Raw genomic sequence first — 26,410 nt, forward strand, 5'->3', positions numbered from 1 at the left:
TGTTGGTTTGATTGTGGGTTTTTTTATTTTGTATGTTGCCCGGAGAGCTTCAGCTATGGGGTGACACAAAAATGAAATAAAGAATTAATTTAAAAAAGTGCAGCACTTAACGGTTTCAGTAAACTATATTGCTAATTTACAGTCTGCTTTAAATAGCTGGAAAAGAGTTTTCCCTGCTTTAAGTCTTGGGATACGGGGGTGGAAATGTGGAGAAGAAGGATTTACCCCACCTGCATTTCAACTCTCTCACTCCAGCTTGGCTTATCTACTTTAGAATTTTATTATTGTAGTGAAAATAATGTAGTGAACCGCCCAGAGAGCTTCGGCTATTGGGCGGTATAGAAATGTAATAAATAAATAAATAAATAAATAAATAAAACATTTTCATTCAACTTACAAAAAAACTGGCCCTTCCACGCATTGAAGGAGTTCATGCTAGAGAAGACTTTTCTTCCCGGAAAAACATTAGAGTGAGAAGTCACTCTGCTTTCCTTTATAACTGAACTTTTAAGTGTATGTAAATGGCCAGAATACCCGCAGCAGCTTACATTATGAAATGTATGGCGCATGGGGAGGCAGCCATCTGTATTAACCTTCATCAGCAAGATTAAATACAGTATAGCCATCCTTCCACTTCCCCAAAATTCTGAGCAGCTACAGAGAGTAGCAAATTGTGATGGTCACGGACCCACCCACCCCTGCTTTCAATTCAGAATGAACTTTGCTAAAATTAATCCACCACCATCACCACCAATTTGAAAATAAGTCATATCATTTCCAAGCTCACTTTATAGTTTTGGTTTTGTTACACTCCCAATGACATCATCCAAAATGCAACAAGCCAGCAATCCCACCTCCAGTGCACTTTAGCTCTTCCACTTCCCACCTCTCCTTTTTACTTCTCACCAGACATGTTTTCCGGACATGTTTTCCCACCTGGGAGAAAAGTAGCTGTGGAAGAAGAATACAAAGGAGAAATGATAGGTGGTGAGGAAGGTTAAGTAATATCTCCACTTTGAATCATATCCCACCACACATGCACACCACTGGAGCAGTCTGCTGGAGCCAACCTTGCATGACCAGAAGTCCACTCACACTACGGGGCTTCCACTCACTCATCAGGATTTCCTTTCTCACAACTTCTCTGTCCTCTCCACCCCATTGCAGCCCCTATGCAACTCCAAATCTGCCGTGGAGCTTTCTCCAACCCTCTAGAGCAGATTGAGAGGAGGTCTCCCTTCTGCTCTTACAACGACAACATTGGATACAACCTCTCAATACCTAGACTGGGATCTCCACTCAATTCTAATCTTAACTTCTGTTGTGGAAATACTAAAATAGTTCCAAGTAATTCAATGTAGGTTTATCAGTCTTTTGGGGAAAGATTTTTAAAAAACCACAACAATGTCATCTTCATTTCTTAATATAGGCGTCATCACCATTCAAAGAAAAACAAAAGTGTGAGACCCAGACAATCAGGCAAGGAGTGGTCTTGCCTGGACAGTACAGGGGAAGCATTTCGTCACCTCCAGCCCCTCAGCCTATTGTCCTAGAGGGAAAGCCAAACAGCAGCCATCAGGCTCTCCTCCAGCATTTGTTACTGAAGGAACAAATGAGGCAGCAAAAACTCCTGGCTACAGGTAACTATCAACATGTTAATGGGATTATCCTTCATGCAGTGCCTGAATTGCATACAAGCACAAGAAGCTGCCTTATATGAGGTTGGACTACTTATCCATCTAGCCCAGAATTGTCTATTTTGACTGGCAGCAACTTTTCATGGTCTCAGGCAGAGTGCTGGCTACCTGATCCTTTTAGCTGAAGATGTCAAGGACTGAAGCTGGTTCTTTCTGCGTGCAAAGTTGGGACTTTTGCCCTTAAACTGTGATCCATCCCGTTTTGTCATTGCCAGCTCCCCTCAGAAAAACAAAAACAAACCACACTCACTGTTGCTCTGCTTTCAATTGAGAGCCATTCGGGTCTCTTATTTCCAGACCCAATGATTTACAGGATGCCCGCTTATTTGCACATACTGCAGGATTTAAAATATTATTCAGGGGAGTATGTAAACAAGACTGTCACTTCTGATTTTCACTTCATCAGTTTTTACTCTTATGCCTGCGTTGAAACACGATAAACCTAACTATGACAGGGCATTCTGTATCCAGCTCAGGCATACCCACAGTGGAGTTCATAGTCTTCTCCTGCAATACCCATGTGTCTCCATTATTGTTGTTCTTGTTATTTTAAAATGGAACAACATAACAGATCCCTTCATGTTATTGGTCTTCCTATTTGATGAGTGGAATGTCACTGGCTTGCAGGTGCAGTGCCTCTCCATCCACAGTCACCACTGGCCACGAAAGAAAGAGTGTCGCCCAGCTTAAGAGTTGCACATAAGTTACCTCGACATCGACCGCTGAATCGAACCCAGTCCGCTCCGCTGCCTCAGAGCACCTTGGCGCAACTGGTGATTCAGCAACAGCATCAGCAGTTTCTAGAGAAGCAGAAACAGTATCAGCAACAGATCCACATGAACAAAGTAAGTTTGTAATTCAAAGCCTAATACATAACAGACATGGTGATGTGTACAATTTGCATGTGTTTGAGAGAGAGAGAAAAGCCTAGATAACAGCATGTCAGTTCAGTTTAGAGTGAAGTATGCTTATATTAAAAGCACATCATTTAAAAAAAAAAGGAAAGGGAAAGATTGCCACATTGGTTGCCAGAGACGTTTGACAGCGATCTTGCAACAAACTGCAAAGCATACACTATTTTTCATTATTATGCCATTTAAATTAGTATTCTGTTGTATAAATAGATTATAAATAAAAAGATAATATATAATAAATAATCTATTATACTAATAGAGTATTAATTATTATTAAATAATTATTATTAATGTTATTGTTATTTACAATAGTTTATTATAAATGAACGATAAATACATAATATTTAATGCCATCTTTGTTAATATTAGGCTTTTTGTGACTTCTTAGAGTTATGAAAACATTTCTAAATAGCGATCACTAATTTACAATTGAACTTTTCGTTCTGCTGTTCTGAATAAAATAATTAAAAGTCTCTTGAGTCTGTCAATATAAAGCTTTCAGTGTAAATTGATTGAGCAGAGTTTAATTCTTAGCAGTTTAAATAATCGTAGTTTAAATAAAAAAGCAGATTAAACAATCCTTTTGCATATCTGTCCTACATTCATATTATTGCAGATATCACAACTTAGCCAAAGTCTCCCATCTATACAAGAACATTATGGTTACCAGTTTTGGAATAAGCCAGAACCTTAAACCAAGTTCAAACTATGTTCCAGAACTGGTAACCATAGTTTCCCAGTTCAAACAAAACATGAAACTATGGTTAATTGGAGACTTCCACATTGCATTCTGGGATGCTAAGAAGGAAGGAGGGAAGCAGCTTGATGCATTGGCATAAGGCTAATTCATATCTAAGCTTATTAAAGGAAGTTACCATTGTTCAGATGTGGCCTAAAGGTTCTCTGGGCATGACACTTCTTTGTTATGTATCATGCCTGACACACAATTTAGGTACACAGTAATAGGAGAGAGATAGCAGTTTTCAATCTTCAATATCCATTATCCTAACAATATAAAATCAGGATGCAAATATTTGCATGTTTAGACTGAAGAAATCTCTGCAAGGCTTTTTCTAGACTTTTTCTGTTTAAACATGCATAGAATTGTACCTTTCTGCCTTGTGAATTTTCCATTCTAAACTTTGGTAACTGTGGTGCCATCTTTTTGCAAAATAGATACAAGCTGACTATAACCATTAGAGCCAAGCTGAGACTAAATATTTAACTGCCAAAGTGTAATTGGTCTATGATATCAACTACCATAATGTTTTGAGTAATTTCATGATCTGCTCGTGGAATGACAGACTATTCTGTTGTGTATTGTATACACTACTTGGTGATTTCTACATCTACAAAGTGTTCTCATAAGCAAGCTATTTAGAGTCTACACACTATCAGCATTCCCCTCCTCCCTTTATTGCTATAGATGTGGCCAGCAATCACCTGAAAGAATGAAAATCAAAAAGCATGTTCATAGGCGAACCCATCTCACTAGAAAACCCTTCCCCCATGGGATGCTGATTCATTGGAATCTCTTAAGAATTCCCAACCAAATTAGAAACACAACTTTGAGTTTAAATACATAGTTTGTACAGTGGTTTGGTTATTAAATCTCATCTTAATTAGGAAAAATGAAGACTAGAGAACTTCAAAGTTCAGAGCTGATCCTTGCATGTTAACCCCTCTCAACTTGGGTGTTTTGATTACTCAACTTGGACTTCAGTTGGCTTTTCATTTACTATGTGTTCCATATGTTTAATCAAGATGGCATAGGTACATCTAGGAGTTTCCAAATTTTCAAAATATTTCACCTTCCTGCAATTGTCTGAACAAAAGCAAACTTTTATTACTGATTGAAAGACAGAATCTCTGTGATTCCCTCCCCATCCCACAAAGGGTATCCAGAATAAAGTGGTTAGCTACCTTCCAGGTTTTTCCTCAAAAGAAATAAGCCAGCATGTTATCTTGTATTTTTTCTTTGGCTTTCATGTACATAATTGTTTGTTTTACATTAGACCTACTAAGCCAAGTATAGACTCCCAGCCATGCATTATGGGCTGCCAAGTGCTAGAAACACCCCCTGGTGTGTTTTTTTTCAGTGCCAGGCAGGCAGATTTATTATGCCATAAGAACATAAGAAGAGCTATGCTGGGTCAGACCAAAGGCCTGTCTAGCCCATCATTCTAATTGCACTGTGGCCAATTAGAAGCCCATGGGAAGCCCATAGCAGGACATGAATGCAACAGCACCCTCTTGCTTATACTCCCAAACAAAGTCATACAGCCCTGCATGGCTGCTGTGTTTGCTCAGGAGTCTTTGGTGAGGGACCTTGCTTATTTGGACTTCCAAAAGGCTTTTGACAGTGTTTACCAGATCACCCCTGTCCACATGTTTATTGACACTTTCAAAGAACTCTAAACTGCTTTGCTAAAGCCATGTTGATTCTTTCAGCATGACCTGACCTTCTATATGAATAATTTTATGATTAATAACACTTTGCACCAATCTGCCCAGAACATTTGTTAAGCTAACGACCCTATAATTTCCTGGATCCCCACCCCAGGATCCCTTGTTAAAAATTGGTGTTACCTTGGCCACTCGCCAGTTTTCCAGTATAGAGGCAATCTTAGGGACATATATTTTTGTTACAAGATCAGCAATTTCACATTTGAATTCTTTAAGAGCTTTTGGATGGATGCCAGCTGGATCTGGTCATTTATGTGTTTTCAGTTTGTCAATAAGGACTACAACTTCATCTCTTGTCGCTGCCTTGGTTCCTCAGGTTCCCTTCCAGTTTAGGCACGGGTATTTGCCCTATATCTTCTACAGTGAAGACATTTGCAAAGAATTCATTAAGCTTCTGTGCAATCTCTTTACTCTTCTTTAACTCCACTGTCATCCAACAGTCCAACCACCTAGCCATTTCCCTGCTTCTTGAAGTATTTAAGAATATATTTTTATTGTTGGTCTTAATGTTTTTCCCATCTTTTATTGTCTGCTTGCATTTCTTTTGTGTCATTTTGTGTTCTTTTTTGTAGTTGTTTGGGAAAGACTTCTAGTTTTTGAAGGAAGCTGCCTTTTCTCAGTCCCAGGTGAACTGCAATACATACCCGGTGGACTACGTTAGGCTTGTTGGTTACAAATTTGGCAAGCTGTGTTATACGGTTGGATAATCTGAAAGACTTTCGGAATCCTGTTTTGGACAGGAAAATGAGATATAAATAAAGAATAAGATGGGTCCCAATTAATTTGCAACAGTGTTAAGTAATTACTTTAAAAACAAACATGTTTTTAACAATATACCAACATTACATTTGGCATGAACTTAAATATGCTCAGGCAAGAACTAATTTTGGCTGAAAATGATATAATTTTCTCACTTGTATTGAATATTGATTTAAAAAAACCAAACAAACCAAGCAATATTGTAATTTAAGGAGCCAATTATGCTGAAGTGTACAAATCATTTCTATTGTGATGCCCCATTCAGTAGACTTAAAAGTAGACTTCCTTAGAACAATCCAAAGCCTTCATATTTCTCCTCTCAACGCATTCTCTCTGTGTATTAGGCTGCAATCCTAACATCAACCGGAATCCAGCTGAGATGCTTCAGGAAGTGGCTTAAGTGTTTTTCCACTGGTGGAGATGGAAGTACTCCAGTGAGACACACTTACGTCACTGGATGTCCCTTGTCGAACTGCAGGAAAGGCAGAAATGACAAATTCTAAGTCTCTTTGTTTCCCTGATACGTCCTGGGAACCACTACCACTCTTCAGGGCTGATGTACTAAATTCTCTCTCATTGCAGTCAATGGGAAGGAAAAGGGGAAACTGCTGTGTCCTCTAATCCAGGCTGCAGCAGAATGGTAGGACAATGGATTTGGTGAATGCTCTGTAAGTAGATTCCCCCCTCCCATAAATGCAAGTTGAATTACTCTGCCAGTGACTTGCCCAACCATGCCTCTCTCTCTCAGTTTAGTGCTATGCAGTCCTTGCACCCAAACGTTAATGTTTATTGTTGGAAGTCCCTGAAGTAATCCTCTTCATTTCAGCAAGCTTTTGGCTTCCTTAAGTTGCCCTCCTCCTAGGACCCGTAAAGAGTGCTATCAAATCATGGGGCTGTTCAAACAATGCTTCTGTCCCTTAGGTGCTTCTGTCCCTGTTCTCCTCCCTGTGCATAGAAGGTGTTTATTTTCTTAGTTGTTTATTAAAAGATTTATATACTGCCCTGGAAGCATTGCTGAAGGATGGTATATAAACCTTTTAAATAAATTAATACAAAATATAATAGATTATAATATGTTAAAAATAACAATACATCCAAATGCCTGGGGAGCACAAACATCTTTGCCTGGTCCCCAAGAGATAGGATTGGTGCCAAGCAAACATCTCCAGGAGAGAATTTCATAAATGGGCTGTCATAGCCAAGAAGGCCCTCTCTTCTTGCTGCCCACCATGTCTCATAAGGTGTGGGCACCTAGAGGAGATAATGGTAAAACTGGGAAATCTCCCAGTCTGAACATCTCCCATGTGTGGTTCAATCAATTAAGTGATTGATATATTAAGTGACTGTGTGGTTCAATCAAATTTAACTATGCCAGGGAAACCACTTAAAAATGAAGGATAGAGTCGCACCAACATAATTTACTTCATTGCTGACAACAACAACACTGGTAAATTTGTGAACTTCAGTCCCCATCTATAAAGTGTGAATAATAACGAGAACAATAACAACTACCTGCCATGGCCAGCTCTGAAAAGCAAGGTACTACATAAACAAGAATGGAAAGTCTTTGACTGCACCCCTGCTAATCATGGTACACTTATATAAAATTATACTTCTGTAATATAATAGTAAAACTATGTACAGACTTTGAAAAACATGGGGTGTTACAGATCACCTTTGGATCTATAAGACCACTATTATAAGATCTATAAGAACACATCTGGAGTTTTCAGCATCCCAAAATTACAAGAATCAACCACATTCTTTCTTTGATAAGGTTAATACATTCCAGCTATAAGCCAACACAGTGATTGGAGTGATAACTAGCAAAAGCCAACATAGGCCAAAGGTAAAGGATTTTCAGGATTGTTTCCACTATAAAAAAGAAAGACACAATCAACTGGACTAAGAAGTTTGCATTATTTCCTTGTAGCAAGCGAAGATCCCCCATGGTTTCTTCTGTCATTTGTCAGAGACCATGTTTTTGATGTGGGAAACAGTATACCTTCTCATTGGAGTCTGACGTTTATACCTATGGGATGCACTACACTGACCTTCTCAAAACATTTTAGCTGAAATGCAAATTTTGACATCTCATCCAGAAGTCAGGGGAGAGTCTTGCCCTTGCTTTTGAAAAATAAATGTGTGGAAACCTGAACTGGGCTTCCCATTTAAAGATACTTTGCTGTTGCCAGATTTAATATACTTCTGTCCAGATGACAGCTTGTTTCCTTGTAGAGTCCTTTGATCACATTTTTTAGAACTCCATTCCGCCTAATAAAAGGGATAGAATGTCTGGCAACTCCAGTTAAACTAATTGTCATAGGTATCAAAAGACTGACTCTACAGTAGAACTCTTACTTCTTCTTTCCCCCCCCCTTTGTTTTTACTCCTGTTAACTATCTCTGCAAATAACTTAAAAGATGCCAGTTCTAGTCGCACCGTGTATACCAGGTTATCGGCATTCATCTGAGAACATTGATATCATGAGAAGAGTCCTGCTGGATTAGACAGAAGGCCTATCTATTCCAACATTCGTTTTGCACTATGGTCAACCAGATCCACAAACAGGACATCAGTGCAATAGCACCCTTCCACTAGGGCTCCCCAGAAACTGGTATTAGGCATAAAGCCTCTGATACTGGAGGTAATAAATAAAGCTATCATGACTAGCTTTATTTATCATGAATAAATAAAGCTATCATGACTGCATCTGTTCCCGCCACAGTTGCAGTCTTACTATTTTTTAAAAACCACTTATTCCACAACATCCACTGGCTTCAATTAAGTAGGCTATATGATTTGAGAACAATATATCATGACTGATGTAAAGTACTTCAAGTTGAGGCCCAAAACTATATTGTCATTGCAAGTCCCAGTGAAACAAACAGGCTATTGTGGTTTCTTCTGTTAGCCCGGGAAGGGCAGGAAACACCATAAAACCATGCCCCTAAGCTCATCCCAGATAAATGATCTAGATGGATGCCACAGTCAGTGGTATCAAAAGCGACAGAAAGGTCCAGGAGAACCATCAGAGTTTCATTCCGCCACCCACCCACCCCATCCATTCCACAGCATAAATAATCTACTAGGGTGACTAAAGCTTTTTCCATCCCAAAACGATGCCTGAATCCAGATTGAGATGGATCCAAATTATCAGCAACATCCAACAATACCTGGATTTGAGAAGCAACTATATATAAATTGTTTTAAAATTTGGATATCTAAATATTATGCTGTATTTTATTGTCTCGTGTAAACCGCCCAGAGAGCTTCAGCTATTAGGCGGTATAGAAAATAAAATAAAAATAAGCTCCAAGAATGGCAAATCTGAAAATAGACTATAATGATCAGTAACCATCGGATCTAAAAATCTACCCGCTGCTGTGCACAAACATTCTCCCCTGTTCAGCACAAAGATCTCCTAGCAGAAACCTGCCACCAATCTAAAGCAGAGCATAAAGCCAGATTGGGGCATAAATCACTCACAGACCCATCCTCTTTAAAATATGACAGCACAGTTAGTAGTTCATACTTCAGCAGCTAAAGTAACATTCCCATGCCCCATCAGGCAAATTGCCTCAAGAAACTTATATTCAGGGTCAGGATTGTGGAAACATTCAGGAGCTGTAGGGCTGGCCAAACAGACCTTGGAGTGATACTTGGTCTAGGGGGCAGGCAGATGCCGTCTGAATGCAATCCCCTTTCCCTGTGATGTAGAGCTACCTTTGCAGTGTAGTGAGGAAAGCCCCAGCACAGCCGCAATCATTGTAAATAAATAAATATTGTCAATAAATATTAGCTCCAGCTTGCAGTTGTTACAGGATCCTAAATTGCCAGTGCTTAGGACCAGGCCAGTACTGAGTAACCTTGAATATTTTCATCTTCAGTTGTTTTGCTGTGCTTAATCTTGAAAAACATTAGTGATTTTTGGTTAATGGAGATAATTTCTTTGAAAGAACGTTATTGAGGTTGAACAGGGGGAAATATGTTTTCGTTGGATAGACAAGCAGCTGCTTACTGCCACAAGTGGTTAAATGCGTGGACAGATTTGTGCATAATATTGGTTTTAGCTAAACTGACTAGTATGAATTATGTCCCTTAGGAATTTATGTCATGCTTTTTGGATTAGTTTGCAGACAGCATATAGGCCAAACTCATCTCTGCGCGGCCCTTTATGCTGCTCCTGTTAGGAGGTTCTTTCTTGAGTGCTTTGTTCTTTGCATGTCTCTGCGGCGATTTCATTTAAAGGGTCTCAGGAAATTATGGATTTCATGAAAGCTTACACTTCGGGAAAATACATGAAAAGACTTGCTGTAAGCAAAATCTATAATTTATATATATGGCTTGTGTTCTGTGGCCAGTTTGTTTACTTACTATATTCTCATGTAGAGTGAAGCAGGTACCGCTGCCTTTTGAAGTCCTTTCTTGGTTAGACTAATTTCTCAAAATGCTTCCTCTGCTGCTGCCACTGTTTACTTTGGCTTATGCATATTCCTTACGGTTTAATTTCCTGCAAACAAAAGAAATGAAATGGTTAGGGTTCCATTTGCTGGAAGCTGTTCACTAAACAGCTTTCTCAGTTTAAATAATTTGCAAATTCTGCTTTTGTACACTTTTAATCTACTCAGTAGTTGAAACATAGTTGCATGGTCATTATTAAAGTATTTATTTTTCTATATTGTAAGACTGTGGGCAGAGACCTGTTCATTTTGTTTTTGTACAGTGCTTCATATATTTTAGGTGTTTGCCTAAATAATAAATTATCATGATTGCTTGTGTAGAATACCCAAGGACCCCATTTCCACCCCATTTTGACCAGTAAAGTTCTTCCAAAGTTAAGCATTTTAAAGCTGTATCAATTTCAAAGGTAGAGTTAAGCATGCATTTAAATCTCTTCCATTAAAATCAAAGGGATTTTAAAATCCTTAAGTTTGGCTAGATCGTACCCTGTTTGTTTTGCTAGAAATGTAGAATGAATTATCACATCAAGTTTTCATTTAATATTTATGAATAAAAATTATTATGAGGGCCACATCATGGTTTTATATTGTTGTTGTTTTTGGTAGAAGTACAAGTTCTAATTTGAACATATTTCTTCTCAAACGTTAAGAGGAGCTTCAAAGTATTCTGTAATGCTGGCTAGGTTAAAACTGGTACTACTCAGCCCAGTCATCTTGTTACCTGCTGAGCAATATGACTTTAGCTCATGGAAATGGTCTGGCATTTTTTTAGAGACTGTTTAATTATATGATGAATCATAGAATCATAGAATAGTAGAGTTGGAAGGGTCCTAAAAGGCCATCGAGTCCAACCCCCTGCTCAATGCAGGAATCCACCTTAAAGCATCCCTGACACATGGTTGTCCAGCTGCCTCTTGAATGCCACCAGTGTGGGAGAGCCCACAGCCTTCCTAGGTAACTGGTTCCATTGTCATACTGCTCTAACAGTGAGGAAATTTTTCCTGATGTCCAGCCGGAATCTGACTTCCTGTAACTTGAGCCCGTTATTCCGTGTCCTGCACTGTGGGATGATCTAGAAGACATCCTGGCCCTCCTCTGTGTGACAACCTTTTAAGTATTTGAAGAGTGCTATCATGTCTCCCCTCAATCTTCTCTTCTCCAGGCTAAACATGCCCAGTTCTTTCAGTCTCTCTTCATAGGGCTTTGTTTCCAGACCCCTGATCATCCTGGTTGAATTAATCCAGATTATGTATTAGCCTTACATTACCTACACAAGGCTGCAACCTAGGCCTCATCTACACCAAGCAGGATATTGCACTATGAAAGTTGTATATAAAAGGCAGGAGCCACACCAAGCAGGATGTAGTGGTATGAAAGCTGGATATGGTATATGTCAGTGGGCCCCAACAGTTGTCAGCACACTTCAGTACCGCTATAAAGCAGTAGCCTGGCTCCTGTTTTTCATATACTGCTTTTGTACCACTTTCATAGTGCAATATCCTGGTTGGTGTAGATGAGGCACTAGTAATTTACTTTAAATCAGGAATGATCACCAGCTCCTGATTATATACTGATGTAAATGATTGAAACATTCAAGAGGCAGCATTCAAGAGGGGACAGATTCCTTACAGCTATCCCCTCTTCTAGTCCTTCCCCCAACCAGATGGTTCCTGGCGGCCTTATCAGCTTGCTCTCGGGTCTGGTGGTGCTGCTGCTGAATGCCAGGTCAGTCCAAAACAAAATCTCTCTCATCCATGATCTGATTGTGGATGAGGGGGCTGACCTGGTATGCATCACTGAGACCTGGGTGGGGGAACTGGGAGGGGTTGCTCTCACCCAGCTCTGCCCTCCTGGGTACTCGGTGCAGCACCAGCACAGACTCGAGGGCCGGGGAGGGGGGGTTGCCGTGGTCTATAGGAATACAATCTCCCTCTCTAGGCTTCCTGTTCAGTCGAGTGCTGATCTTGAGTGTCTGTACTGTGTGTTGGGTACTCGAGACAGATTAGGGATTCTGCTGGTGTACTGTCCACCCCGCTGCCCCACAGTCTCCCTGCCTGAGCTGACGGAGGTTGTCTCGGACCTGGTGTTGAGAACCCCCAGGATGGTGGTTCTGGGGGATCTCAACTTCCATGCCGAGGCTGCTGTCTCTGGAGCGGCTCAGGACTTCATGGCTGCCATGACAACCATGGGGCTGTCTCAACATGTCATCGGCCCAACACACGCAAAGGGACACACGCTTGATCTGGTTTTCTCGACTGGGCAGGAGGATGGTGATCTGGAAGTGGGGGAACTAACATCTACCCCCTTGTCATGGTCAGATCACTTCCTACTGAGGTTTAGACTCTCGGCGGCCTTTCCCCTCTGCAAGGGTGGGGGGCCTATTAAAATGGTCCGCCCCCGGAGGCTAATGGACTCCGATGGATTCCAGAGGGCTCTGGGGGATTTTCCTGCTGGTATGGCCGGTGCTCCTGTCGAAGCCCAGGTCGCTCTGTGGAATGCAGAGATGACTCGGGAGGTTGACACGATCGCGCCCAAGCGTCCTCTCCCTCTGAGCAGAGCCCAGTCAGCTCCTTGGTATACACCTGAGCTGAGGGCGATGAAGCAAGAGGGGAGACGGCTAGAACGCAGGTGGAGGAAGACTCGTGCTGGGTCTGATCGAACACGGGTTAGAGCTCACTATCGAGCCTACTCTGTGGCGGTGAGGGTGGCAAAGAGGCAGTTCTTTTCCACCAGCATTGCGTCTTCTCAGTGTCGTCCGGTGGAGCTTTTCCGGGTGGTTCGCGGCCTGTTACACTCTGGGCCAGGGCAAGAGATGGTGGAACCCTCGGTAGCACGCTGTGACAAATTTGCACGGCACTTTGAAGATAAAGTCGCTCAGATTCGTCATGAATTGGACACCACACTTAATGCAGCTCCACTAGTAGAGGTGTTCAGAGCGCCGTCCGGTTCAGCTTTATTGGATGAGTTTCAGTTAGTGAGGCCCGAGGATGTGGACAAGGTGCTTGGCCAAGTCCGTTCGACCACCTGTGTGCTTGACCCTTGCCCCTCATGGCTCATTACATCAAATAAGGAGGGGATCACCGGCTGGGTCCAGGAGGTTGTAAATGCCTCCTTGAGAGAGGGAGTGGTGCCGGCCTCTTTAAAAGAGGCGGTAATTAGACCACTCCTGAAGAAGCCTAATCTGGACCCGGAAGATGTTAACAACTACAGGCCGGTGGCTAATATCCCTTTCCTGGGCAAGGTGCTTGAGCGGGTGGTTGCAGGACAACTCCAGGCACTCTTGAATGAAATGGATTATCTAGATCCATTTCAATCGGGCTTTAGGCCTGGTTTTGGAACGGAAACTGCCTTGGTCGCCCTGTGGGATGACCTCTGTCAGGAGAGAGACAGGGGGAGTGCGACCCTGTTGGTTCTCCTGGACCTCTCAGCAGCCTTCGATACCATCGACCATGGTATCCTTCTGGATAGGTTGTCTGAGCTGGGAGTTGGAGGTACTGCGTTGCAGTGGTTCCGCTCCTACTTGGATGGCCGATTCCAGAAGGTGGTGCTGGGGGATTATTGCTCTGTGCCGTGGCACCTAAGCCATGGGGTTCCACAGGGCTCTATCTTATCCCCTATGCTGTTTAACATATACATGAAGCCGCTGGGGGAGGTTATCCGGAGATGTGGACTGAGGTGTCATCAATATGCGGATGATACCCAGCTCTACCTTTCCTTTTCATCAAACCCAGGTGAGGCAGTGGCTGTTCTGAACCAGTGCCTGGGCACGGTAATGGATTGGATGAGGGCTAATAAACTGAAACTCAATCCAGACAAGACGGAGGTACTGTTAGCGGGTGGTTCTTCTGTCCGGCGAGGTGATGTTTGCCCTGTCCTGGACGGGGTTGCACTCCCCCTAAAGGATCGGGTCCGTAGTTTGGGGGTGCTCTTCGATCCAGAACTGTCACTTGAGGCACAGGTGAACTCAGTGGCAAAGAGCACCTTTTATCAGCTCAGGCTGATATACCAGCTGCGCCCTTATCTGGACAGAGATAGCTTAGCTACAGTTATCCATGCTCTGATAACCTGTCGTTTGGATTACTGCAATGCGTTATACGTGGGGCTGCCTTTGAAAACGGTCCGGAAACTTCAACTGGTGCAAAACAGGGCAGCAAGGTTATTAACAGGGACTGGCCGGCGAGATCACATTAAGCCAGTCCTTTTACAACTTCATTGGCTGCCAGTCCAGGTCCGGGCCCAATTCAAAGTGCTGGTATTAACATTTAAAGCCCTAAACGGTTTGGGGCCAGGTTATCTGAAGGAACGCCTCTTCCCATATGTACCTACCCGGACCTTAAGGTCATCTACAGGGGGCCTTCTCCGTGAGCCCCTGCCAAAGGAAGTGAGGCAGGTGGCTATTAGGAGGAGGGCTTTCTCCGCTGTGGCACCCCGGTTGTGGAACGAGCTCCCCAGAGAGGTCCGCTTGGCGCCTACACTGTACTGCTTTCGTCGCCAGCTGAAGACCTTTTTATTCACTCAGTATTTTAACACTTAATTTTAACTTAAATTTAAATTTTACTGTTTTAACTCTGTATTTTAATCCTATATCAACTTTGCTGTGTGGTTTTATCCTGGTTGCGCTTTTTATACTGTATTTCGTAATTGTGTTTTAAACTGTTGGGTGTTTTACTGTGGTTTTAATTTTTGTGAACCGCCCAGAGAGCTTCGGCTATTGGGCGGTATAAAAATGTAATAAATAAATAAATAAATAAATAAACCCTACTTCATTAAAAAAAAAAAGTTGTCAGTGAGTGGAGAAGAAACAAAAAGATGGCAGCTGGTCCCTACACCAAACCTCCATACTGGACTTGAACCTGACCTCCAAGTATTAGGACAAAGGTGAAGTATGAACTAGATTGAAAGATCAATTTAGTTTTGATACATGTCAGTTGAGCATGTGTTCATTCATAAGTCTGTTCTGTGCCATTTCCACATTAATTTGCAATTTTTTTTAAAAAAAAACCCAACTATGTAAAGATTTGTATTTAAATACATATATTTTAACTTCTTCCCGCTCATTTATAAATATATTTATACATTGCTGAATGTATTTAGTCATGAAATATATATTTTCATGATACGAAGTCCATTGCAGCATTTAGAGAAGCGCAAAATCCAGAGGATAACTGTGTTCCAATTACCACATTAGTCCAGGAAGTGTAGGTCAGCTTGATTCGCTTTGAAATACAGGCTGAAGAGATTCCTCAAACATCCCTCACATGTGGAAGTGTACCCATGTTTGACCTGCCCACACTTTGGGAAACTGACCAGACTTCCCAATCATGTGTACAGGCCGTACATGCGCTCAGTTGTACACAAGTTGTACACAAGTAGTGGACTTATGTGCAGAGGTGGGGAGTGTGTGAGTCAGTATAATCCCTCCCACGCATTGGCCGAATCAATCCTGCTTCTTTTCCACACGCAGTAGAACATGACATAACCATAGGGGAAAGGGCTGACAAGCCCCTTTTCTCTGGCCATGTATCTAAGGCCTATATCATGCAAGATTTTACAATATGTACAATAGCAGGGTGTTAAATAGACATGTTGCATATCATACATGAAGTTCATACATGTATGTTCTTGAAATTTTGCTGCTTGTACCTTTAAAAAATACAAAGGAAGAACTTCAAATAATTTAAAATACATGTGGGAGGAGCATGAAATAATTTCCCTAAGGCTGTGATTCAGTACTCATTTACCTGGGAGTAAATCTCACTTAATTCAATGAGACGTACTTATCAGTAGACATGTACAGAATTGCCCTCTAAGGGCACATCCCTAACCACGTATGTACAGTTTGCATGTGACATTTCATGTCCCCCTATGTGTATCTTAAAGGTATAAGCAGCAAAGAATAAAGCAGTGTTGGTCCAATAATAAATGTTGCTCAGTTTCAAAGGGTACCATTTCAGTCACAGCTGTTGCATTTGCCTTGTTCTTTCTTTTTGTAGCTGTAGCACATGTATATAGGGTGACCATATGAAAAGGAGGACAGAGCTACTGTATCTTTACCAGTTGTATAGCTAGAGTGGCCAGATACAAAAGAGGGCAGGGCTCCTGTAGCTTTAACTGTTGTGATAAAGAAGGAATTTCATCAGGTGCTGCATGCATACAAATGACACCTACTGAAATTCCCTTTTCGATACAGGAACCCTGTCCTCCTTTCAATATGGTCAACTTACACGTGTTTGGCACTGCTGCACCCCTTTGAAAGGGCTGACCATGTTGGAATGTGGGTATGGCCATTTGGGAGTTGTACAGCCAGAGTGGCAGGTTGGAAGAGCTGCTGGCATCTCCTCCACCTACCCAACCACCCAACCACATGGTCACCATCTGCCCAAGGCTGTTCTACTCCCACTCCCACCAGCTTATTTTGATATTGCAGCCATTGTGTAAAAAGCTACCAAAAGTTGTTGCTGCTTCATTGGTGTTGTGAGTTTCTATTCATCTTTCTATCTACTTCACCATTAAGATTACTCTACCAAGCAGAGAAATCAGCCTTTTTTGCTCTTTTAAAGCTCTCTACCAAGTCACCAACCCTTCCACTGCATCACCACAGTCTTGTTCTACCCCAATTCCTCCAAGCCCAATTTATCTTCTCCATAGGAATTTGACTTTCTACTTGCCAAGACACAAGCCACTCCATGCCATTTCACCCCGGTGGCTCCATTTGGCGCTTTGGTAAAAGGTAGCCCTAATTCAGATAAGTCTTTCCAGTGTTTTCTCTTGTGCTTGCTTTAATTCCACAAAGACTGCCAGTTTCACAGATCTTTACAGCTGCTCAGAGACAAATAAATGCACCCCTAATTCCTCCCCCACCCGCACAAACAGGATTGCTCTCCAGTCATTTTTTCCACCACAGCCATATGTGTTCCTCCCCCTGAAGTTCTGATCTGGAGCTGGAAGCATCCTGTGGCATCTGCATGGGAAGGAAATACTCAGTTGGTTAAGCTCAAATGTTGTTTTTAAAATTCAGCTTAAGATACTTTAACTGGACTGTCATTAGGATTTCACCACTGCTGCGTAATAACATGATCTTGGGGAAATCATGTTGCATTTGTGAAACGGGAACGTTAAACCTGGTCTGTTTTTTTGTTTGTTTTTCAAATAAATGCACCTGCCTGAATACATTTACTTTTATATAGGTTTACAAAAAGCATTGGAATTCATTTAGTAACTTCATGCTAAAGTTGCTATCGGTGTTACTCTTTATGTGAAGTACCCCAGATGTCACACGAGGGTTGCAACATCTGCCTTATCAGGTCTGCAAGTATAGTGCTATAATGCATCACAAAAGTGAATGAGATCCCCACTTTGAACTTGAAAGCATGCATAAGGAGTACAGTGAGGAAATAAATATGTTTCCTAGCTGGGCTATAGTCTGGATCTCATTCTCTCTTGGATTCTCTTTAAGGGTAACCCACCTGATGCCGAGCAACTGGCACATGGAATGCTTTACAGATGGCCCAACGTCAGTGACTCATGTAGCTGTAGATGATTATCTGTCAGCCAGATGTTTAAGCTTGTATTTTTCAGCTAGCCAGTCAGCAGACAGCCATTCCTGGTGGCTCAGCAACAGATGTTTGAAATGTCAGAATATCTTGTCGATTATGAAGATAAGTAGATAGTTTCTTTGCATATTTGGTCATCTTCATCAGGTTTGGAAGCAACTTTGTGTGTATAGACAGAGGGGGGTTGTCTAGACCCTTGTTGTGTATTGAATAGCTTCATCATGAGGTGTACCAGAAGGGTCATCTCTATCAATAATCCCTTCCCAAATTAAGATAATGTATTTTGAGTGATATCTGTACCTAGGAAAATAACTAACCACCTTGGTACTTCATGGACACAACCCAACAAGAGTAAACCAATGCTTCATACCATTGATTTCTACCCTGGCTAATATATTGCTTCAAATGGTTAGTGAGCATGTTTAAACCGTGGTTATATAGCCACCATGGTTAGGAATGGTTCACACGACAAGCTATGCCATAATGTTTAGCTCAAAATGTTTAACCGCCGTGGCTTAGTGTGTCATCTGAACAGGGTCATTGTGATAAGGAATTTGTTACAATGAAGTCTGCTCTGCAATTGTTCCAGGTTTAGGAGAAAATAATCAGACAAATCTGGTAAAACTTCAGTGAAAAATCTTCTCATGGAGAAGAAACAAAAATGATTTTAATGGGTTCCAGCACTCTACTCGTAAATTCTTAAGTCTACATGGAGTGAATATAAACTCTGTTGTCATTTTTGCCTGCGACATGTCGATGAATTTGCTTCTATTGCCAACTCTTAAAAAATAACTTGTTGCAGAACTCAGAACACATTTCAACATTACATTTGATACCTCCTGCTGTTGCTGTTGTTTCATAAGTGCAGTAACTTTGTTCAGTGTACCAAGACCATTTTCATTCACATCTAATTTTATCTGGTACAGATTCATTTTAATTTCCACTCCAAACCTAAATGGTATTGGGTAAAAATAGTTTGGACATAGTAATCAACATGAATCCACAAGTGATAATCTTACATACTACTATAGATAAATTGATCAACCAGTGGCAGTTTGTTCCCGGCATGGTGCATTGGTATAAAGCAATAAAGAAGATCAGAGCCCACAGTTTTGATGTAAAGATACACAGGGCAGCCCAGGTAGAGTGTAGTGGGAATGCATAGCCATCAAAATGTAATCCTTCGGGAAGCCTGGCCTCATCCTCAAAAGGGGGATCCCAGGCAACATAATAATAGTATAACAAACAGAAGAATCATATGATTAGAAACTATAATAATCTAATAGGAAAATGGAAATCTGGTTTTAGATCCTCCCTCTGTTGCTGGCAGCTGATTACTTCCTGTAGCATCAACAAGAGATGACAAATGGATGACCGATTTTGGTTATCAGAGAAAAGCCAGGGCAATGGTAAGAAGAAACAGGTCCATATAATAACATCTGAATGAGAAAAAAAGCATTTTAATAATAGCAGACTCCCATATGTTTTGATTAGAAACATTTGATTATGCTGGAAACATGCATAGTAGAACTGCTTACAGGTCAGGGCCTCATTGAGAGTTGCATTAGTATGTATGTATGTATTTATTTATTATACTCTTATATCACTTAATATAATAACAAAACTAGGCCCTTGTACAAACATGATGGCCTTCCAAACCATGATGGCTTTCCCCACCTTTCTCCAACCCCATCCACTTATTACTGTATTTCTTCAATTCTAAGACACTTCCCCCCATATAAACATCTCTAAAAACAGGGTGCATCTTAGAATCGCGGGTGTGTCTTAGGGGTTTTTCTTTCTGTTGGTGGTACTGAAATTAGTGTGCATCTTACAATCGATGGGGTCTTACAACCGAAGAAATATGGTAATATAAATTATAGGTACATCTTTTTGCTAGAATGTGAGAGGCAGTAACATCCCAGTAGTCCTTAGGAGACCTTGTGGTGTTCTGTTGGTGATGCCAGCTGCCCACCTCCAATCCCTTGGTTCCATAGATTGTGATTGCTACTCTGGAAGTGGCTTTCCTGTTTCAAATAGGCTGTTGTCATGGTAAAGTTTCACACATTGTATATAACATCTAAGACTTACCTCCCACTAGAATGGGTGATTCTATCCTGGGTTCTCTCTTTACAGTTTTATGAAGAATCGTTGCTCAAGGAGGCTGATAGTCTATACTCTTAGCCAGACATGACACTGTTCACAGAAAGTTTAAAAATCTTGAGTCCTAGACAAAATTATCATCAAACTTTTTAAGACAGCAGTTTTGTGCTTTATGCTTCATTTTTCCAGCGGTATGTACATCTACTCAGAAACTGTATGCCAAGCCAGACACAACAAACAGCCACTGTGGTGTTACACTCCACAAGTCAGTTCCCTAATGTATGTCTGGAATTGGTAAGTCTGTGGTGCTTAGAATGTTGACCTGAGTGGGTGGAGTTAGAATGCCTTAGGAGGGGGAGGAGTGATATATAAGGGAATGACTGAGGGGATTGAGAGGGGCTTTTAGGTACTTTTTGAGTCTTTAGACTTTAGTGCTTTAGCTCTCTGCATGTAGAGTACTATTGTTCTGGAGAGTTTGAGGATCAGTGTATAGGGGTGTCTTTTGAGTGTGGTGTGCACATAGTCAGTTGATGTATATTAAACAATACTGATACTAAAGAAAGCTCAAGAGCGATTGTGTGAGAGAAAGGAAAGCATGTATGTGAAGAGAGAAAGGATTGGATGAGAGGTTTAAAAACAGTTTTGAAAGGTTTTATTTTGAAACAAAGTTTGTCAACCTTATAATAATTTTTTATTCAGTTTGTTTTAACTACCACAAAAATCCCACGTGTTTCTTTAGCATTTATCATCTGTAGTTATATACATTTAATACCCACTCTGACAATAAATCACCATCAGCACATTTAATTCATAGCGCTTTGATTTATTACTGAAATCCTTCCAATTTAACCCCTTTCTCCACATAGTTTGGAGAAAGGTGGTATTTGTCCCTCGCCTCAGGCTCCTCAAGTGGTGGGGTTTAGCTTGAGCAGGGAATGTCTGCGGCCAGGCCTGTTGTTCAGAGCCTGTGTCGTGGCAGCCACGATGTTCACTTTTGCATCATTCATCTTTTAAGTTCAGGTAAACACAGAGCAATAGAATAAGGAAAAGTGAGAACCACTTTGCTTCTGTGGTAGAAACTAGAGTGAAGTAAACAGAAAAATATAGGGGTGTCCCTGTCATGTTTAGAACAGTGGATACAATTGCAGGCATGTTACTGATTGAGACACAATTAAACAAATAGAATAAGAAAATTAAATTAGTTAACAGGATCATGTAAATAATAATCATTTTCTCTAACCATGGCTACAAATGTAGTTGTATATAAGCTTCTTGCATTATGTTATCACACACTTTGTTTAATAATTTCACATTATTCCACACAGTGGCACACTTGACTGTAGAAAGAAAAGAATATACAGCTAGTGTGCCTTCAGGGGACTTATAAAACAGATTATTTAAAATTAGTCCACAGACTATTTACATTTCTTTACAAATAAAAGGAAAATGTACTCATAATAGTAGAGGGACAACAGTATAGGGACAGGACTTCATGTTAAATGAGCAAAGTCAAGGATCGTCATTTGCAAGCACCTTTGGTCCAATTTTTAAAATTGCATTGCAACTTTCTGTTAATTTATCATAAAACTAGCAGATATAAAATGCAATTAACATTTAGAAATTAGAAGCTGCAACAAATAAAATATATTTAAAAAATGAGCCTGGTTTTCTTTTGTACATTATTCCCAAATGCACGCTCTGCAAATCTGTACCCTCAAAGCATGCTGAGATAGCAGGATCATTTACCCATGCCAACCCCTTGATCCTTACCCCAAGCCTCACCTCACCTTCACATGTTTTGTTGTAATGTATAAACAGTCCAGTTTTGAGGCATAAAGACTGTGTCATTGGATATACATGTATGCATCCTATTTATTTATTTATTTATTTATTTATTTATTTATTTATTTATGCATTTCTAACATGTCCTATATTTCTATATCAATAGATCACAATAATAATAAATATAATAAATACATAAATAATAAAACAATTCAGCATAAAATCACAACCCTATTATACTCATCAATAGTATAGAATGAGCAGTAATAACCTAAGCAAACAAACAAGAACTGGGTTTCCATCAGTAAGACACAAAAGCTTGGAAACATAGCCAGTTCATGGCACCAAAGTGTGCCCCATGTCAGCATCAGTCATGTCTCCAAGGGGTGGTCATTCCCTAACTGGGGTGCATGTATAGGACCCAGCAAGTACATTGTGGCAACTTTAGGATGTGATCTTGAAGCCTCACGTCTGATGTACACAGTTTGCTGAATGTGTGCATAACTCCCATTAGTATTTTTTTGTAATAATCATACAGTCCTCCGTGACTCCACTAGTATTGGAAGTTCTGTAATATCTACATTTCGTGGCCTCTGTAAAGAATTGTGCCAAGTAGATATTTCATTTTTTTTATTTCTATTTCTACTCCCTCCACCCATCCCCCTTCTGTGTTTCAGATGCTTTCTAAATCTATTGAACAGTTAAAGCAACCTGGAAGCCTGGAAGAAGCTGAAGAAGATCTTCATGGAGAACATTCTATGCAGGAAGAAAGAGCCCCCTCGGTTGGTAGCAGCATTAGGGATGACAGCAGTAGTATTTCTCTGGACGACAGACTGGGACAGCCACTGGGGGCTGTGAAGGTGAAAGAGGAACCACAGGACAGTGATGATGATATTCAAACTCAGCAAATGGAATCTGGGGAGAAAGCTGCTTTTATGCAACAGGTAATAGGCAAAGATTTAGCTCCAGGCTTTGTAATTAAAGTGATTATCTGAGTACTATTATAATAAGCATTTTGAATCCTTGATGAACATTTTTTCTTTCCATCCGCAGAGTTCAATTGAATTGCATCTTTTTAGCGTTCAGCGAATCTAACAACAGCAGATGTGTTCACACCTTAAGCATAGTGAAAACGTCCTTGTTAAATCAAGGGACACTTACTGCTGCGTAAGCCTTTGGGTTTTTAATAGAATTTGTATTAGCTCTAATGGATTCTGCCACATTAGTTCTAGTGAAATGGAACTCATTGTTGTATCAACTTATTGTGGAGATCAACTATTGCTGATCAGACCTAAGAACTGCTCTCACTCTCCATTTCTAAACTTCTTTGATATCACTCTATGTATGCTTTCATCGATTTGTATATAATGTACCATACTATAGTCCTAAACACTGTTAAAAAGAAGGGGATGCACCCCCTCCCTTGTTAGACAGGTACTGCCCCAAATATCAGTGGTCTGAACTTTGTATATAGAATATAACCTGAAGGAAACAAGATGGAGGGCAGGTTAAGACAGACATGGAATGCACTTTTAAAAAATTATGTTGATTTCCCCCCTTTCTGCATTCTTTAATTTTTTGCCCCATCTTCTTTTATCACTATCTTCATTTATTTCATGTGAAGATATTTGTCATGTGCAACATTGCACACCAGCCACATGCATGATAGAGCTATTTTTGTATTGGGATGGTGGTGGCAAGGAAGCAAATTATTAACATAGTTTCGTCTTTTCTCATCAGTTTATTGGTTCAATAGAAACTAAATGACACAAAAGCACATAATCTAGTATACAGGTTTACACGCTTATGCTAATAACAGTGGCAGGGAGACATATTTGTGAATGTTTCTAGCATCTACCATGGGGCCAAAATTTCCCAGTACGCTCCTCTCCTAGTTAAAAAGGCAACAAACCATTCATTCCAGAGTACCCCCATCAAAAACGCTGAGATTATTTTAGAATAACTGTAGCCGTGGCATACTTGGCTGATCCAGAGTCATGTGGATCACATGACCACCTCAACTACTCTGTGTGCCAAGTACAGGGGAATGCCTAGGCCTGATTTCTCTTGGGAAATTCATTGGTCCAACGATATATAAAAACGGAGGCCAGGTTGGCAAATAGTTTTCAGTAGTATTTAAACATTTACTAAGACATGCATGAAGTTGTATGTAGTTGTGCCTCCAGAAGGATCATACTCCTTTCAAATGCTATAAAATCAGAGCAACTCGGTATGCAGTAGAAGCTGTTGTTTATTTAAGTCATTGCTGTGTCAGGGCCCTGCTGTTTTCCTGCAGAAAAGTAATTGTGTGAAGGTGGACAGGAAATGCCTTATGGAAACAGGAAGTCCAAGTGATTCATGCACTTGGAATGTAAGAGGCGGCAAAGGGAAGCAGGGGATAGTATTTTATTCTCTGTTTTCTAAAGGGCACTCTATGAATTGATTTATTGTCAGAGAAAATAACAAAGGAAGTAGGGAAATTGTTAAGGAAGCTTTCCAGTGAAACATTTCCTTTATATTCCCTTTTGATATGTTTACTTTGTTGTAGAGGTTTACTTTTGTTAAGCTACAGAGTCATTGTATTAAGACCCTTTTAATATGGATAATCCAAAACTGACCTGAAATTCTTGTCAGTTTCTTTTTCTATTACAATATTTATATTTCTAAGATATTTTAAGGTGCAGTATCCTTTTCAAAAGAGAGAGCTGTCTTGCCAAATGGAAACGTTCTAATATAAGCATGTCGTGTTTACATTTTTATCTTATTTTCTAGAATCCCTTATAAAATGTTGATGGTTCTGAAGATACATTATCCTTTCCCACTGAAAACTATTAAAAATATCATTGATCCCCAGACATGCTGCACCAGCAAATAAAGTTTGCTCCATACTTGACCATATGCCCCTTCACTGTAGAAAGACTCATGTACACCTGATGTATACATCTGCTCCATCTGTACACATATGAGAAAAACTGCAGCTTGTTGCACTTTCCCATCATGTACAGCAGGGTGGGCAACTTCTGACCTTCCAAACGTTTCAGCTTATAGTTCCCATCAGTATAACCATAGGTGAGGGCTGATGGAAGTTGTAGTCCAAAACTACAAGTACCCCACTCCTGATGTATATGCACTGATAGACGCATCATGTATACAAAAGATAGGCATGGGGCTATTCACATGGGATGTACATGGCGGTGGTTGTTTCCCCCCTGTGCAGGGTAAGAACATGCATAATATGTGAAGCAGTCCAAGTATTTAGGATATTGTAAAGCGCAACACTGTTGATCTGTCCAGACAGGTTGCATTTGGGGAATTGGGGATACTTTTTCAGCATTTTCCCTCAGCTGGTATCACTCCCCACTAGTTTTTAATAGTCTGCACAGGTGGCTTTCCACAATTCCTGTGATGTTAGACCAAGTAGCAGAGCTCACTTTTCATGGTCCCAGTTTCATGCTCATTTGCTGAACCAGGGGCAGAGAGCCACCATTCAGACAAACTCTTAAATACATGCAGTACTTCTTCTTTGCTGGCATAGAAGTAACCATGCCGATGCTGATGTTTAGGAACAGAATGCTGTTTTCAACAGAGGCCACTTAAAATATATCCATCAGCTTTATTAGAAGATGCATTAATGTTGACTGTGATGTTTTAGAGCTTTAATACCACTGCAGAGGTTACTCTTTCTTGAAGAAAAGTAGAGAAATTTACCTTTAGAATCATAAAACAGATCTATCCAGGAAGTATGTTCAGATCTTGTCATCCCCCCCTCCTGCACTACATTCTGATTTTAGCACACTCAAAAAGGGATAGTGCATCTTTTTAAAATTCGTTTTATTTGGGCAGGAATCTGAATACAAGCAAACTTTTGTACATTAATGTTTCAAAAACATGTGTAACTATAAAGATATTTTTATAATGCAGTTGAAGAGAGTTACCCCAGTATAGCCACTGGACTTTCATGCCACTCAGATTTTTAAGAGAGATGTTACCTGGAACCAGTGAAAAAGGAAACTGGGTTTAAGCAACCATATTTCTAATTGCTAATTGTCACATTTTAAATCTTCTGTATTTATTATAATTTACACCTTTGGTGATCTCTTGTTTTGTGTTGTAAATATATTCTGTTTGTATGTTCCCTATTTTGCCTTCTGATACAAGTCTATATATTCCTTTCTCAAATAAAGTTTTTTTTCTCAAAAGATTCCCTTTCACATACTTGGCTTTGTGCAAAGTCGATAATTCTAAGTCACTGCTTTTTCTTTCATATAGGCAACTATGTTTGCTTATTATTGTTGAAGCAACAGTTTTAGGATCATGTTTTTTTGCCCCATTTTAAATTACTCAAAGTCTGTTTTTGGTCTGTTACATGATCCCACTTCAATCATTACACATCGTACAAAATTGAAAGTATTACCTGTGCATGTTCATTTTCTCCTCATCACATTTGTCTTGAACATGTGGATCAACCATTGCATCATCTTGAAAACTGTAATACAAATAAACACATGTTTTCAGAATTCTGGTTATCCAGAATTTGGATAGCTAAAGATCACTTGACTCCAAAGGTTTTTTTTAAAAATTATTTCTAAAAATGGAAGTGATTTGTTTGCAAATGAAACATTATAGAAGTTTTAGGTGGCAATATAGACCTGGGATACTTATAAATCAGAAAT

At 40.3% G+C, this 26,410-nt stretch overlaps 1 protein-coding gene across 3 annotated transcripts in view; it reads left to right on the forward strand.

Moving 5' to 3' along the window:
• The window catches only part of HDAC9 (histone deacetylase 9), a 123,266-nt gene extending 97,355 nt beyond the window's left edge, over nt 1-25,911 (forward strand). For 2 of the 3 annotated variants that reach the window (XM_063123638.1, XM_063123639.1), the window contains exons 10-12: nt 1,430-1,640; nt 2,325-2,542; nt 22,415-25,911. In XM_063123638.1, coding sequence (XP_062979708.1) covers nt 1,430-1,640; nt 2,325-2,542; nt 22,415-22,732 — 747 coding nt within the window. In that variant the 3' untranslated portion in view covers nt 22,733-25,911. The remainder of the gene's footprint in view (nt 1-1,429; nt 1,641-2,324; nt 2,543-22,414) is intronic. The other variant, XM_063123640.1, reaches the window with a different exon arrangement.
• Nucleotides 25,912-26,410: the final 499 nt, after the last annotated feature.

Source organism: Elgaria multicarinata, chromosome 1, assembly GCF_023053635.1.
Source record: "Elgaria multicarinata webbii isolate HBS135686 ecotype San Diego chromosome 1, rElgMul1.1.pri, whole genome shotgun sequence".
NCBI classification, from domain to species: Eukaryota; Metazoa; Chordata; class Lepidosauria; order Squamata; family Anguidae; genus Elgaria; species Elgaria multicarinata.